This window comes from Chinchilla lanigera, unplaced genomic scaffold (genome assembly GCF_000276665.1).
Source record: "Chinchilla lanigera isolate Chin_1 unplaced genomic scaffold, ChiLan1.0 scaffold00144, whole genome shotgun sequence".
Classification (NCBI taxonomy): Eukaryota; Metazoa; Chordata; class Mammalia; order Rodentia; family Chinchillidae; genus Chinchilla; species Chinchilla lanigera.
The window spans coordinates 594,535-608,981 of record NW_004955545.1 but is presented as its reverse complement, the minus strand read 5'-3'; the positions used below and the strand labels follow the sequence as shown (position 1 = coordinate 608,981).

The 14,447-nt window shown below is 47.4% G+C and overlaps 2 protein-coding genes across 2 annotated transcripts in view; one reads left to right on the top strand and one right to left on the bottom strand.

The window, feature by feature from the left end:
- The window catches only part of Nup210l (nucleoporin 210kDa-like), a gene marked incomplete in the record, with an annotated part of 112,499 nt that extends 105,244 nt beyond the window's left edge, over positions 1-7,255 (top strand). The window contains 4 exon segments of the mRNA XM_013508241.1: positions 436-631; positions 4,932-5,033; positions 5,887-5,961; positions 6,982-7,255. Coding sequence (XP_013363695.1) covers positions 436-631; positions 4,932-5,033; positions 5,887-5,961; positions 6,982-7,082 — 474 coding nt within the window.
- Positions 7,256-7,582: 327 nt separating this feature from the next.
- Rps27 (ribosomal protein S27) lies at positions 7,583-9,220 on the bottom strand. Its single transcript, XM_005411466.2, has 4 exons — positions 9,146-9,220; positions 8,744-8,852; positions 8,323-8,433; positions 7,583-7,668 (listed from the first exon to the last, which is right to left on the bottom strand). The coding sequence occupies exons 1-4, from the start codon at positions 9,149-9,151 to the stop codon at positions 7,640-7,642; spliced, it is 255 nt and encodes an 84-aa protein (XP_005411523.1). The 5' UTR covers positions 9,152-9,220; the 3' UTR covers positions 7,583-7,639.
- Between the last annotated feature and the right edge of the window lie 5,227 nt (positions 9,221-14,447).

The following is a 14,447-nucleotide window of genomic DNA, read 5'->3' as shown; positions in this document are numbered from 1 at the left end:
TGGATTGGATGGAATTTCTAGTTTTAGTTTTTTGAGGAATCCCCAGACTGATTTCCGCAGTGGTTGTACTAGTTTACGCTCCCACTAACTGTGTACAAGGGTTCTTTTTTCCCCACAGCTCGCCAGCATTTATTGATTTCCTGATGATGGCTATTCTTTCCGAAGTAAGATGGTACCTCGGTGTTGTTTTCAATTGCATTTTTCCATTTTTGTCATGTATTTATCGGCCATTTGTACTACTTCTGAGAAGTGTCTCTCACTTTGCTTGCCTGTGAAGTCTATTTTAGTCTCACAGCTCATTTTCTCCAGGCCCTTCAATACCTCTGGAGTAAAAAGCCAGTGGTCTAGTGTCCACCGGCTGCTGAGAAATCCAGATCTGGACAATTCCTGAGCCTGAGACTGGAACACACTGTTCACTGATCTTCTCTCTCGCAGGTCTTCCCCAGCTCCCCGGTTCTGGTGCTCTCTGATCACCGACACTCCCCTGGCCTGGCTACCTACACCGTCCGGGTAGCCAACTTCACTGCCTTCCAGCAGATGGCCTCCCCTGTGTTCATTAACATCTCCTGCGCACTTACCAGTCAGAGTGAGGCTGTGGTGGTGAGAGCTACGAGAGGTGACTCTAATGCAGGTGAGCACCGGGGACTTCTAGTTTTAACCTCCAGGGGGAAAGGAGACAGAATGTATTATTCACTATTTTGTCAATGGGAAACATTCGGCCACTTGACTAAGATTGCTTGAAGTATCTCTATCTTGGAAGACTATTAGAACGCTTAGGTAGCTTTCCTATCACTAGGTAAACTTCATACTTTTAAATAAAGTCAGTGGGCTGGGGATTTAGCTCAGCGGCACAGCACCTGCCTGGCAAGCGCAAGGTTGTGAGTTCGATCTGCGGTACCGGAAAAACAAACAAACAAAAAAAAGCAAGTTAAATAAAGTTAGTGTAGCCAAGCATGGTGGCAAACGCCTGTAATCTCGGGACTTAGGAGGCTGGGATAGGAGGATTGCCATGAGTTCGAGCCTGGGCTACAAACTGCATAGTGAAAACTTGTCATTCCCCACCCCCACCCCGCCCCCACCAAAAAAAAAAAAAAAAGAGAAAGAAAAAAGAAAAGTAGCCAGGTCTGGTGGCACAGGCCTGTAATCCCAGCACTTGGGAGGCTGAGGCAGGAGGATCAATAAAAATTCAAAGCCAGTCTGGGCTACAAAGTGAACTGCGTAGTGAAATGCTGTCTCAAAAAGAAAAAGAAAAAAAAAGAACACGTTTAACATGAGTTTGTCATCTTTGTAAGTACACTATTTACCATATGCTACATTTCTAAACAAATGTTTTATTTTCTTCAAAAGTATTTATCAGCCCAGGCATAGTGGTACTCTCTCACCTGTAATCCCAGTGTAGAAAAGTATTTATTTAGTTAGCTTATGAGTGAGGCAGAGACAATCTTTTTTTTTGAGGCAGGGTCTCATTCTTGCTTTAGAGTTCAGGCTGGCCTTGAGCTCACCGTGTAGCTCGGGTGAGCCTCTAATTCTCAGCAATCTTCCTGCCTCAGCTTACTAAATGCTGGGATGACAGGTGGTTGCCACTACACCTGAGTTGTAACTTCGTTCTTTGATGTTTGCAGAACCGTGAGCTCAGTATATATCGTCTCACCAGCACTAGGGAGGATGAGACTGGAAGTTGGAAGCCAGCCTAGACCACACATCAAGACCCTTTTTTTTAAATGCTATTTTTGGGCCAGGGATATAGCTCAGTGGCATAAGCGCCTGCCTGGCAAGCGCAAGGTCGTGAGTCTGATCCTTGGTACCGCAAAAAAATAAATAAATAAACGCTATTTTTTTTTTTTTTTTAAAGCCAGATGTGGCACAATTGTAATCCTAGAGCACTTGGGAGGCTATGAGGCAGGAGAATCACCACAGGTTTCAGGCCAGTCTGGGTTACACGGTACATTCAAGGTCAGCCAGGAACACATACCGAGACCCTGTCTCAAAACAAAACATGACAAATTCAGCCTAACTTTCCTTATCAGGCCATCGACAAATGTGAACACTACAACAAGACTTAGTTTTGCGAAGTCTTGATTCCAGGCATTAACCATTTTTATTTGTTTATTTTTGGTCTTTCTGAGACAGGGTCTCCCTGTGCAGTTCAGGCTGGCCTTGAGCTCACTTTGTTTTTGTTTTTTGTTTTTTGTTTTTTTTTGGTTTTTCTCCAGTACCGGGAACCGAACTCACGACCTTGCGCTTGCCAAGCAGGCGCTTTTGCCGCTGAGCTAAATCCCCAGCCCCGAGCTCACTTTGAATGGTCTTGAATTCGCAATGTTTCTCCTGTCTCAGCCTCCACAGTGCTGGGATTACAGATGTGTGCCACCACGCCCGGCAGAAATACTTCTCTTAATTACTGGGAATGAATTGGGTGGAACGCTAGTGTATGTAATGGGAAAGGTTTTTTCTGTCTTTGTGAGCAGCTGGTATGTACTGATAAATACCCTAAACACACTTACTAGCTTTGTTTCAGTTCTCAGAACTTGAGGAACATTCACACATACACATACACTAAAGCCAGCCTGCTTGCTTATTTAGGGACTGGAGATGGAACCCAGGGCCTTCAGGCTGAGCTGTTTTCAACTTTTTTTTTTTTTTTTTGAGACAGGATCTCCCTGTGTAGCTCAAGGTAGCCTCGAACTCACTACATACCCCAGGCTGGCCTCCTGAGTGCTGGGATTACAGGCATGTGCCACCATGCCCGACCCCAACCCGTTTTTTGAGACAGGTTCCCCCTAAATTGCTAAACTGACCGAACTGGGCTCAAACTTCAATCCTGTCTCTGCCTCCCAGAATGCTGGGATTGTGCTCAGCTAAGAATGATGCTTGTTCTCACGTGTGACAGTGGGGCTGGAACCCAGAGACCAATGAGCTACACCCCTAGCCCTAAAATTTTATTTGGAGACCTATCTACTCAACTGGGTAAGTTGGCCTGGAACCTGTGATCGTTCTGCCCCAGACTCCTGAGTAGCTGGGATTACAGGCCACCACACCCAGCAAGCTCCAGTTGTCGGACTAAATGGCCCAGACTGGCCTTTCTCTTGAGGTCTTCCTGTTTCAGTGGGATCACAGGGGTGTACAACTGGCTGTGCTTTGACACTATTCTAAGGCAAAACTACCACTGGCATTCAAACTGCCTGACACTTGTCTTGGGAATAAAAGGGACCAGTGGGAACAGTGCAGCCTTGGTAAGTGGGAGCAGCTAGATCCAAATATCCAACCAGATCTTCAGCTCAATTCACACAGCACCTGGATACTTACTGATATCAGGCATGCACCACACTGCAGAGATTTAACACAGGACCAAATTGGGCGTGGTGGCGCACGCCTGTAATCCCAGCACCTGGGAGGCTGAGGCAAAAGGACTGCCATGAGTTCGAGGCCTGCGTGAACTGTATAGTGAGTTCAAGATCAGTCTGGACACAAAGCATCTCAAAAAACTAAAGACAGGACCAGCCAGGCATCATGGCACACACCTATGGCAGGAGGACCGCCGCAAGTTTGAGGCCAGCTAAACCATATAGTGAGACCTTGTCTCAAAAACACCAAGACAGCTAGGCATGGTGGTAGAGACTGAGGCAGGAAAAGACTGCCACGAGTTCGAGGCTAGCCTGGGCTACCGAGTGAGTTCAAGGCCAGCATGAACTAACACAGCAAGATCCTTTGTTTTTGTTTTTTTTTTCCCAGTACCGGGGAATCAAACTCATGACCTCATGCTTGCCTGGCAGGCGCTGGGCCACTGAGCTAAATTCCCAGCCATCCGAGATCCTGTCTCAAAAAAAAAAAAAAAAACCACCACCAAGAGAGGGCCAGGTTGGGAAGACAGGAATTAGTGCAGTATAAAATCTCAAATTCTTCAGTGAAGCAGTTTACAAACAGCATGACAGAATATGGTAAAAGTAAACCTGGCTGGGAACCCAGAGGGTACAGAACACCAACTAGTTATGAGGATATAGTAAGCAACTTACTAGGAGGCCTGAAATTGAGGCCGTTTGGTGGAATAGACTAAGAACCTGAAATAACCAAATGCAGATGCCAAATGTTAAGTATAAAATTTTATTAGTTAGCTGCAAGTGGGAACATTCCCTAGAAATGACATCCTGAGTAGGACAAGAGGTGGCTACATTAAGAGGCCACTGGTGATGTAAAGTTTCAAGTTAAAGTGATGTAGAACTGTAAATCGACATACACTCACGAATTTGATGAAGGGGAAATGTCACGTGGGGCTATTCAAGGACACAAGACTGAGGCAGGAGGATCAACTTGAGTGGAGACCACCCTGAACTGCATAGCAAGATCCTATCTCAAAACCCACCTGCCACCCCAGAAAGGGGCACGAGAAAGATATAACCATTTTAAGGGCTGGGGATTTAGCTCCGTGGCAAAGCGCTTGCCTGGCAAGCTCAAGGTCGTGAGTTCAATTCCTGGTACCGGAAGAAAACCAAAAAAAGAAAGATATATCCATTTTAAGGCAACAAGCAACTTTTGTAACCTGAGTGGACTAATAGCTTCAAAAATTTTAAGATTTTAGCCAAGCATGGTAGTTGCATTGCATTAATTCCAGCACTTGGGAGGCTGAAGCAAAAAGATCACCATGAGCTCACGGCCAGGGTAGGCTACATAGTGAGAACCCCGTCTCCCCACCCCCAAAAAAGTGTGGGTTTGAAGCACTGCTGCTAGTTACTTTTGTGACCCACCAAATTTTCAAAGACAGCCTCTGCCATGTTATTAACCACTGTATAGTGGTACATAACTATAGTCCCAGCACTGGAGAGGCCAAGGTAGGACTGCCACAAATTCAAGGCCAGCCTGGACTACACAGCAACACTGTCTCAAAACACCAAAAAATAAAAATAAATAACCACTGTCTTGTTATGGCCAATATACAGATAAATACGAAGATGCAGGTGTCTTCAAGCAACTGATTGGTTCTCACCAGATCTTCTTTACCTTCTTTGTGGTGCTGGCATCCACAGCTTTCATCTTCCTAGGTAAGGCATCCTTATATTCCGCACTGTAGACTTTGACTATGTCACAAGCCAAGTAGGGATGAAAATGAATACCTGAGTTAGCCTCCTAGCCCAATCACCTAGATTAAAGGTCCTCTTCAGCTCACTGCCAAGAAGCAATAAACGGACGCGCAAACTGTGAGACACTACTCAAATGGAAATCACTCACCTAGAGATAAAAGCTGCTTTTGGCCAGGCGTGGTAGCACATGCCTGTAATACCAGCACTCAGGCCACTGAGTCAGGGATTGCGAGTCCAAGGCCAGCCTGAACTCTCAGCCTATCTCAAAAAACTACCAATATAAAGCTACTTTTGCTCCAGTTCATGGCTAGAGATGTCCCAAGTCAACAACACATCACTACTGTCTTCACCTGCATTCTCCCATCTTTTAGTGAAATGCTAAGATACTTAAGTGGGTTAAGTAATTTTTTCTAACAGTGTAACAGGTTATGAGGTTGTAATTGTCCTCCACTGTCTGTGAGGGATGGTTCCAGGATACCCCAAAACTAGCTCAAGCACCTGGTATAAAATGGTGTGTATTTCCCATCTCCCTATATCCTCCCATATATTTTAAATCATCTCTACATTACTTATAATGCCTAATATGGACTGTTAATAGTCATATAGTTATTCAGGAAATGGCAAGGCAAAAAAGTCTACACATTCAGTAAGGATGCATCATTGCTGAGTTTTTAATCCTTAGTTGATTAAATCCATTGGTACAGGGCAGACTAATCTGAGGTATTACTTTTCACACCAATGCTTAAAGAGACTCGTTCATCAAAGGCCTTCGGTTGAGTATCACATAAGCCTTTTTGTGACCTCTTCCTTCTAGCGTACAATGCTTTCATAAACAAGATACAGACCGTTCCAGTTGTTTATGTACCAACTGTAAGGACACCACAGCCAGGTAAAGAACCACTGTCCCCTTTTGGCCAGAACTGCCACCTTCCAGTAATTTGCCAAAATGACACAGAGGGAAAGAGGAGGGGAACCTAGTGTAAGTTCTCTAGACCTTTCAGAAAACATAGGGTTGGTCTTCAGCCACATACATGTCAATCTACAAAGCAGGTAGTCAAGGGTATGAGCACTGTTCAAAAAGGTACCCCACACAAATGTTACCATGGTGGGGTTGGGGATTTAGCTCAGCAGCACAGCGCCTGCTTGGCAAGCGCAAGGTCGTGAGTTCAATTCCTGGTACCGAAAAAAACAAAACAAAAAAATGTTACCATGGCAAAACTGAAGTCTGCAATGTTACCCAGCATGCTGCTGGCACTGTTATAAACAAGCAAGGGCAAGATACTTTGTCAAGAGGTTTAATGTGCTTAGTGAGCATATCAATCAAAGCCAGGGCTGGGGATGTGGCTCAGTTGTAGTGCTCTTGCCTTCCATATGCAAGGCCCTGGGTTCAGTCCCCACCACCACACACCAAAGAGAAAGGTGTGCAGGTTCAACTGAAGTGCCAGCCTGCCCCGCCCAGGGAAGTGCACTTTGTGAGCACCAATGGGAAGGAACCCGAGTTGCTGGAACCTATTCCCTTTGAAGTCATGGCACAAAGCAGGGATGTAGCTCTGCCACTCAGCACCTAGTTAGTGGCTACGTATTCTAGGCCCTCCTTAAACAAGTATTCGGAGATTCTCATTGTACCTAGTTAACTGTGTCAGATCTTTACTCTTCGTTCTTGCTTTGCCGAAAGATTTTGCAGAGCTATTGCGCAAGTGTATATCCAAATGGCTTGGATATTTATACAGGCTTGAAGATCCTCTAAATCACTATGGGGGAAAGATTTATCAAAATAAATGCAAGTCACTATGTGGCCTTTCATTTAAACTGTTCAAACAGAAAGAAAACCACCACCGTCCCACTTTAAGCTCAGATAGTCATGTTTAACGTCAGCCTTCAATCATCTCCCTTCTCCCTCTCCTTCTAGGTCTTTATACCTCCACAAATTCTCCCTCTCCCTTCACCAACCCACAAGCCCCAGTCCCCTGGAGCTCGCTTCCTCGTTGGGTATGGAGTGCAAGGCACTAACCTGTGTGTGGAGTGAGTGCCCCGAACTGTCGGGGAATGAAGATTCCCAGCCTGACACACCAAGTCCAGCCACATTCTCTACACTAAGCCTCTGAAACAAGGCTCCGGAAAAGTACAATCAAAGGGTTTTAAGCTGTTTTAATAAAAGTGGTGTTAGACTCTGTTGTAAATACTATCAATTCTTTTTTTTTCATGGTCTTTTTGAGACAGGGTCTTGCTATGCAGTTAAGGCTGGCCTTGAGCTCACTTTGTGGCCCAGGCTGGTCTCTAACTTGCAATGATCCTCCTGCCTCAGCTTCCCGGGTGCTAGGATTACAGGCATGTGCCACCATAACCAGCAATACTATCAATTCTTATCACTAAGAAAACAGAAGTCAGAGTAAACTCCCATTTACACACTTACTTGCCCCACATTTACACACTTACTATTCCACTCTCTGGTCGCCCCTGAATACTGGAGGTAGGAACTTTCTAGCAGTTAAACAAGACAATAAACAGGATATATCCAAAATGTGTTTATTGGGATGACTTCCCATTCATCTTGATTCAGGGTACTGTTAGTGCTGCTTCCTCCTGAAGGAACATCCTGGAAGAAAGGAACTGAGTGTTACCTGACACCACCCCCACCTCCCCTACCCACTGCCCCACCTGCAGAAACTGGGGGCTGCCTGGTGATCACCCGGTGAGCTTCTCCTGGTACCTCCTGTCATTCCATCAGTTACTTCATGTCAGTTTCCCCCTATGACACCCTTTTAGCGGAACCCATCAATCCCTGCTTTAAACGCAGTGCTCTGAGATTCATGTATGGTGTCTAGTAATGCTTTACTTGAAGCCCATGGAACCCAACCCTTTACAAAGCAGTCTCAAAGTTTTACATTAGGTAACTTTTATTTAAAAAAGAAAAAAAAAAAAAAGAAAAAATCGAAAGGTTACACATCTCAAAAAAATTTTGAAAACTCACAGTATGTTCTCTGGAGAATAAAACATGTTAATAACTGTCAGGAAGCAGTCTTGTTCTTCTGATACAAGGACCAATTTAAGAGTTGAGGGTTTGTTTTGTTTTTATGCCAGAGTCCCGCTACGCATGCAGTCCAGGCTGGCCCCAAACACACTCTTGCCTCAGTTCTGGGGTTACAGGCGGGTGCCACCGCGCCTAGTAAGAGCTTTTCTTCTCTTGACATGATACAGGATCGCTCTAAGCTACAAAGCCAAAACCCGCGACGCTGGTTATGCCACTTACCCTCTGTGAGCCTTGCTTTTCCTCCTGTCGGCTGGCAGAGGACAGTGGAGCAGCCAACACACAGGACTACCGTCTGTGCATGGCTGAAAACCGTGGTGATTTTATAGCATCCTGGGGGGGAAAAAATAAACCAACGGGTCAGCAGCCCACGGTGACACACGCCTGTGATCTCAGCACCGCGGTGGCGGAAGGGCTGAAATCTATCACCTAGGCAACCTTGCCAGACCGTATCTCAAAGTAAATGTGCTTTCCGTCTACACGTGCACGTTTCTTTCACGGGCGACCCCTCGATTCAGTCGCTCCTACCGTGGGAAACTGCACCCGTTTCCTAATGGGCATCTTAGGAAAATCAGCGACCACATCCCTTTCACGGACGGGGAAGCTGGGCGCGCGCGACCCCCGCCGCGGCGCCTCCGCTCACCCGGGCACTTCACGTCCATGAAGTAGGAATTGGGGCTCTGCACCAGGCGCTTCTTCTTGTGCTTCCTCTTCTCCTCCTCCGGGGAGGGGTGAAGGAGATCTTTTGCGAGCTAAGAGGAGCGAAAAGGGAGAGATTCAGAGCAGAACGGCGCGAAGGGGCCGGCCGAGAGCAGCCTCGCGGACCCACACCCGGGCGAATCGCATCTGCGCAGCCGGCCCGCCATCTTAGCCCCGCCGCGCTCCCCGCTACGTGGGGCCCAGGGCCGCTGCGCTCCCTGGAGTTAAGGTCCTGGCACGCATGCACGAAGGATAAATGAGGACCGCCACGGTCTGAGACCGGCGCGAGGGGAGCGTGAGCACAGAAGAGCGAGATCTCCGCCCTAACCGGGGCCAAGCAACTTACAGGCATGTTCTCGTGGGGAGGTCGTCACCGCCGGAAAGGAGCGAAAGCGGAAATCCTGTGTCTTATATAGGGCACGCGCCCGGAAATGACGTACATTTTTTAAAGCCTCCATGTTGGAAAGGTCGTCCTCCAGTCGGTCTGGAATGGAGAGAGTCCGAGACTGCCATTTTGAGAAGGTCTTATTTCCCTGTCCCAAATGTGACACCATGTTGAGAGAATTCGCATTGTGATTTGAGTTCACCGTTTACTCACTGTCAAGAGATGAATGAATATTTTTACATTTCCCGCCTGCCGGGCGTGGTGACTGAAGCGAGAGGATCGTCGCAAATTCAAAGCCGGCCTGGGTTACAATAATGAGTTCAAGGCCAGCCTGAACTGCATGACAAGACCCTGTCTCAAAAAAACCACAGATAAATAAATAAATAAAAACTCATTGCTATACTTTATTTCTTTGTTTGTTTGTTTGAGACGGAGGTCTTGTTACGTAGTCCAAGATGGCATTTAACTCATTTTGTAGCCCAGGCTGACCTGGAATTTGCGGTGACCCTCCTGCCTCAGCCTCCCGAGGGCTGGGATTACAGGCGTGTGCCACCAAGCCCCGCTCATGCTAGATTTGCTGGCTGGAGACTAACAAATAGGAGTGGCTGAGAAAAATACCCGGGAGGACCAGCCATATCCGGAATTTATTTTGTAGTACTGGGTTAAAACCCAGGGATGGGGCCGGGGATGTAGCTCAGTGGCACAAATGCCTGCCTGGCAAGTGCAAGGTCCTGAGTTCGATTCCCAGTACCAAAAAAAAAAAAAAAAAAAATAGAGCCTAGGAATGTTCTACCACAAAGCTCTATTGAGCTCTTTTTATTGAACTTTGAGACAGGCTTTCCACAAATTGCTCCACCTGATCACGAACTTGCGATCTTCTTACCTCAGCCACCAGAGAAGCTGAGATTACAGGCATGGCATTCGCAGCCATGCCCGGCTTCATTTTTGTTTGTTTGTTTGTTTGTTTTTTCCAGTACCGGGAATCGAACTCACGACCTTGCGCTTGCCAAGCAGGTGCTATGCCGCTGAGCTAAATCCCCAGCCCTCACCCGCCCCCCCCGCTTCATTTTCAATTATTGATACACTTTACTATTTTTTTTTACTTTACTATTTTTCAAATTACTTAATTTGCCCATATCTAACAGTTCTGAGTGTAAGTATGTATTTTTTTAAAGTTTCCCTCGTATTTCCTCAACCCCAAGTAACCATAAAGGTTTCCTTTTGTTTTGTTTTCCCTTTGTCTTATCTTACTGAGGCTAGAACCCAGGTGCTCTACCCCGAGCTACATCCCCAGGCCCCAGTGTTAAGTAGTTTATCGGATGTTCTTCCATCTTTTCCCTCTGAATTGTAATAAAATCAAACACCTATGCAGCACTTTCCATGTGCATTGTTTTATTGCTGTACATATGCTGAAATTCACAATTATGTGGTTGACACTTTTTAGTTTTAGGGTCTTTTTTGTTTGGTTTTTTTATTTGTTTTTGAGTCAGGGTCTCGCTATGCAGTTCAGGCTATCCTTGAACTGACTATGTAGCTGAGGCTGGCCTCGAACTCATGGTGATCCTCCTGCCTCAGCCTCCTGAGAGCTGGGCTGGGATTACCAGCATACACCACCACACTGGTACTGGAAATCGAACTGAGGGCCTGCAGCTCTCAGTAGAGCTGGCCTACTGAGTAGCCCAGACTGGCCTACAAATCTTGGTGATTTTTCTTGCCTCAGCTTCCCAAGTACTGGGAGTACAGGCTTGAGTTAGTTTTATTCCTGGAAGAAATAAAAAATTCATAGCCAGGCATAGTGGTGCATGCCTGTAATCCTAGCACTCGGGAGGCTGAGGCAGGAGGATCATTGCAAGTTTGAGCCCAGCCTGGGATACAAAATGAGCTCAAGTCCAGCCTGAACTGCATAGCAAGACCCTGTCTCAAAAAGGAAAAAAAATAAACAAACAAAATAAGAAATTCATTTGTAGGGGCTGGGGATTTAGCTCAGCGGCAAAGCGCCTGCCTGGCAAGCGCAAGGTCGTGAGTTCGGTTCCTGGTACTGGAGAAAAAAAAAAAAACAAAAAAAAAGAAATTCATTTGTTTCCAAAACACCTTACACACATAGCTTGCAAGGAATTTTCCACACCAGCCTTTTCTGGGAGCTTCAGGTCAGCACCAGGGGTTCCACAGTTGGGGGCATTTCCGATTTGGGATGTTCACACTAAGGATGCTCAGCCTGTACAAATCATGTATAGAGGACGAGGCAGGTAGCTCACTGATCATGCACCAGGTTTGTTCTCTGGCACTGCATGCACGCGCACATACACACACACCACAGGTGCACACAGGTTTGTTCCCTACACACACACACACACACACACACACACACACACACAAATATGCCTGTCTGAGCCAAGCACGGGGGCGCACACCCGTAGGCCCAGCACTCTGGGCGGCTGGGAGGGGAGCGGCATCATTTGTTGGAGCCCAGTCTAGACAACTTAGTAACTTAACAACACCCTGTCTCAATATTTTTGTCTCAAATTTTTGAAAAATTTTAAAAAGGAGTGAGGATATCACTCAGTACGAAAACCCTGGGTTCAACCGCCGGTAGAAAAAAAAACACACAAGGATGACAGGATAATGACAGACGTGGATGTGCGTGTGCCCGTGCTCCTGTGTTCCTCCCTCAGAGCAGCGCTGTCCCGTGGGTGGTGTGTCTACTGAGCAGTGCGCTGCACGGTCTTGCGGAGAGACGGGCCTGGTGCGTTCCTGGCCCCCTGCATTTCCACCAGTCCTGCTTTCCCAGGGCTTGGTAGCATTGCCGTCATCAGAAAAGATGGAAATCAAAGCATCGTGCTCTACCTGATGGCCAAAGGCTCCAGCGCAGCTTTGCATAAGGAGGAAGGAAGCTGGCCCCCGTGGCACTGAAGCCCGGCGAATTCCAAAGCAAAAGAATGAGGCGGGGTGAGTGAGTTCTAGTCTAGTCGGGAGCATGCGGTGAGGACTAGGGCTGCCGGCTCTCCACTGCAAACCCCTGACACGCAGGCTCTGTTCATTTAGGGCTGTAGGTATCCCACCGTGGCTGCTTTCAAACTATCCAGCTGGCAACTGGGCGTGGGGGCGCATGTCTGTGATCCCAGCACTCGGGAGGCTGAGGCAGGAGAATCACCACGAGTTTGAGGCCAGCCTGGGCTTCAAAGTGAGTTCAAGTCCAACCTAAACTGCAGAGCAAAACCCAGTACCAAAACACACACACACAAAAAGAGAGAGAAATATGGGGAATCTAGTCTCAAAAGTCACTGGGGACCAGTTCCAGCACACCGCTGATGGGTCAGGAGAAACTGAGAAAGTGACCGTTGAGCTGAAATCTGAAAAGACAAAAGCAGACCCTGCAGAGAGCCAGAGGGAGAGCATGCGTGTTCTGGTCGAGGGGAAAACTTACTAGTGGAGACCCAAGGCCAGAATGAGGCTAGCATAATTAGGCCAACAGGCACTGGTTTGGTGTGTTTTTCATTTTCATTTTTATTTATTTATTTATTTTTGGTACTGGGAATCAAACTCAGGACCTTGCACTTGCCAGGCAGGTGCTTATGCCACTGAGCTATATCCCCGGCCCTGGTTTGTTTTTTAATTGTTTATTTATTTAGGGTCTTTTTTTTTTTTTTTTGTTTTTTTTGTTTTTTTTTCCAGTACTGGGGATCGAACTCACAACCTTGCGCTTGCTGGGAAGGCGCTGTGCCACTGAGCTAAACCCCCAGCCCCTATTTTGGGTCTTTTTGAGAGAGGGTCTCGCTATGCAGTTCAGGCTGGCCTTGAGCTCACTTTGTAGCCCAAAGTGGTACTGAACTCTCAATGATCCTCCTGCCTCAGCCTCCCAAGTGCTGGGCATTACAGGCATGGACCACTACACCCAGCTTGATTCTTTGTTTTTTAAAACAGAGTCTTAAAAAAATAAAACAGAGTCTTATCACACAGTTAGTCCCAGCACTCAGAAAGGTGAAGCAAGAAGATCACGAGTTTAAGGCCAGCCTGAACTGCATCAGGGATACCCTGTCTCAAAAAACAAAGAAACAGAGCCTCGAGAGGTGGCGCAGCCCTGTGAATCCCAGCACTTGGAAGACTGAGGCAGGAGAATTACAGAGTTCGAGGCCAGCTAACTGAAGCAAGAAGACCACCATGAGTTCTAGGCTATCCTGAACTACATAGAGAGACCCTGTCTCAAAACAAACAAACAAGCAAGCAAACAAAAAATCAAAATAGGATCTCACTAAATTGCCCAGGCTGGCCTCAAATTTGTGATCCCCATCGCCTCAGCCTCCCAAGCAGGGCGTCAAGAGTACTGTCCCAAAACAGGCCACATGTAGAATGATGACGTCCCTACCCTCATTTCACTGAGCTACATCTCCCGCCCTCCCCATATCACTAAATTGCCAGGCTGGGCTCAAACTCTGATCCTCCCGCTTTGACCTCCGTAAGCACTGGGCATACAGGGTGCACCGCCACGCTCAGCTAAGCATGGTGGTTGTTTTCGTGCATGCGTCTGCGATACTGGGGCTTGAGCCCAGGGGACACTCTGCTACATCTCTTCTTATTTTTCCTTCAGAGGCAGGATCTGCTAAGCTGCTTAGCCCGGCCTTGAACCCGCCTTTCTCCTGCCTCAAGCCCCCAAATATCTGACCGCGCGCATTTAGGGTGATATGACCGTAGACGGGCTCCCAAGTATCTGCAATTATAGGCTTTGCAACACCACACCAGGTCCCAAGAATGATGTTTTCAGTCTCAATCTCTGTCTTCTAGAGCTACCTGGTCAAAGAAATCATACAGTGTCCCTAGGAGGAACATGTCTTGTCATCCCCGCACTGGGGAGGCTGAGGCAGGAGGATCACCTGGAGTTTGAGGGTCACCTGGGCTACATAGTGAGTTCAAGGCCAGCCTAGACTACATGGTGACACTCTAAGAAAAATAAATCTTGCACAGGGTCCCGGAAAGAACAGCGTCCACGTGGGCTCTTTGTGTTTACATTGGTTGTGAGGGGCCTGACTCTGAACTAGAATTAATTTTAATTTTACTTTGTTCCACCAGGGGGCAGATGGACTCAGCAAATAACCTACTGGGGACGTCCCGCTGTTTTTCAAAAGGAGCCGCGCTCGGTCTGACAGAGGCTCCGGAGCACCAAGGGTGGGATCCTAGGTGGGGCCGCCCCGCCTCGGTCCCCAGGGCCTCCCCCGCCCACCCTCGCCGCCCGGAGCCTGCGTCGCCCGGAGCCCACGCAGTGCGGCCG

What these genes read in the sequence shown, in the direction of transcription:
- Rps27 (XM_005411466.2), bottom strand. An exon ending in CATGGACGTGAAGTGCCCGG is followed by an intron (nt 8,434 to 8,743) that starts GTGAGCGGAGGC and finishes TTTCCCCCCCAG; the next exon opens with GATGCTATAAAATCACCACG. An exon ending in AAAAGCAAGGCTCACAGAGG is followed by an intron (nt 7,669 to 8,322) that starts GTAAGTGGCATA and finishes CCTTTCTTCCAG; the next exon opens with GATGTTCCTTCAGGAGGAAG.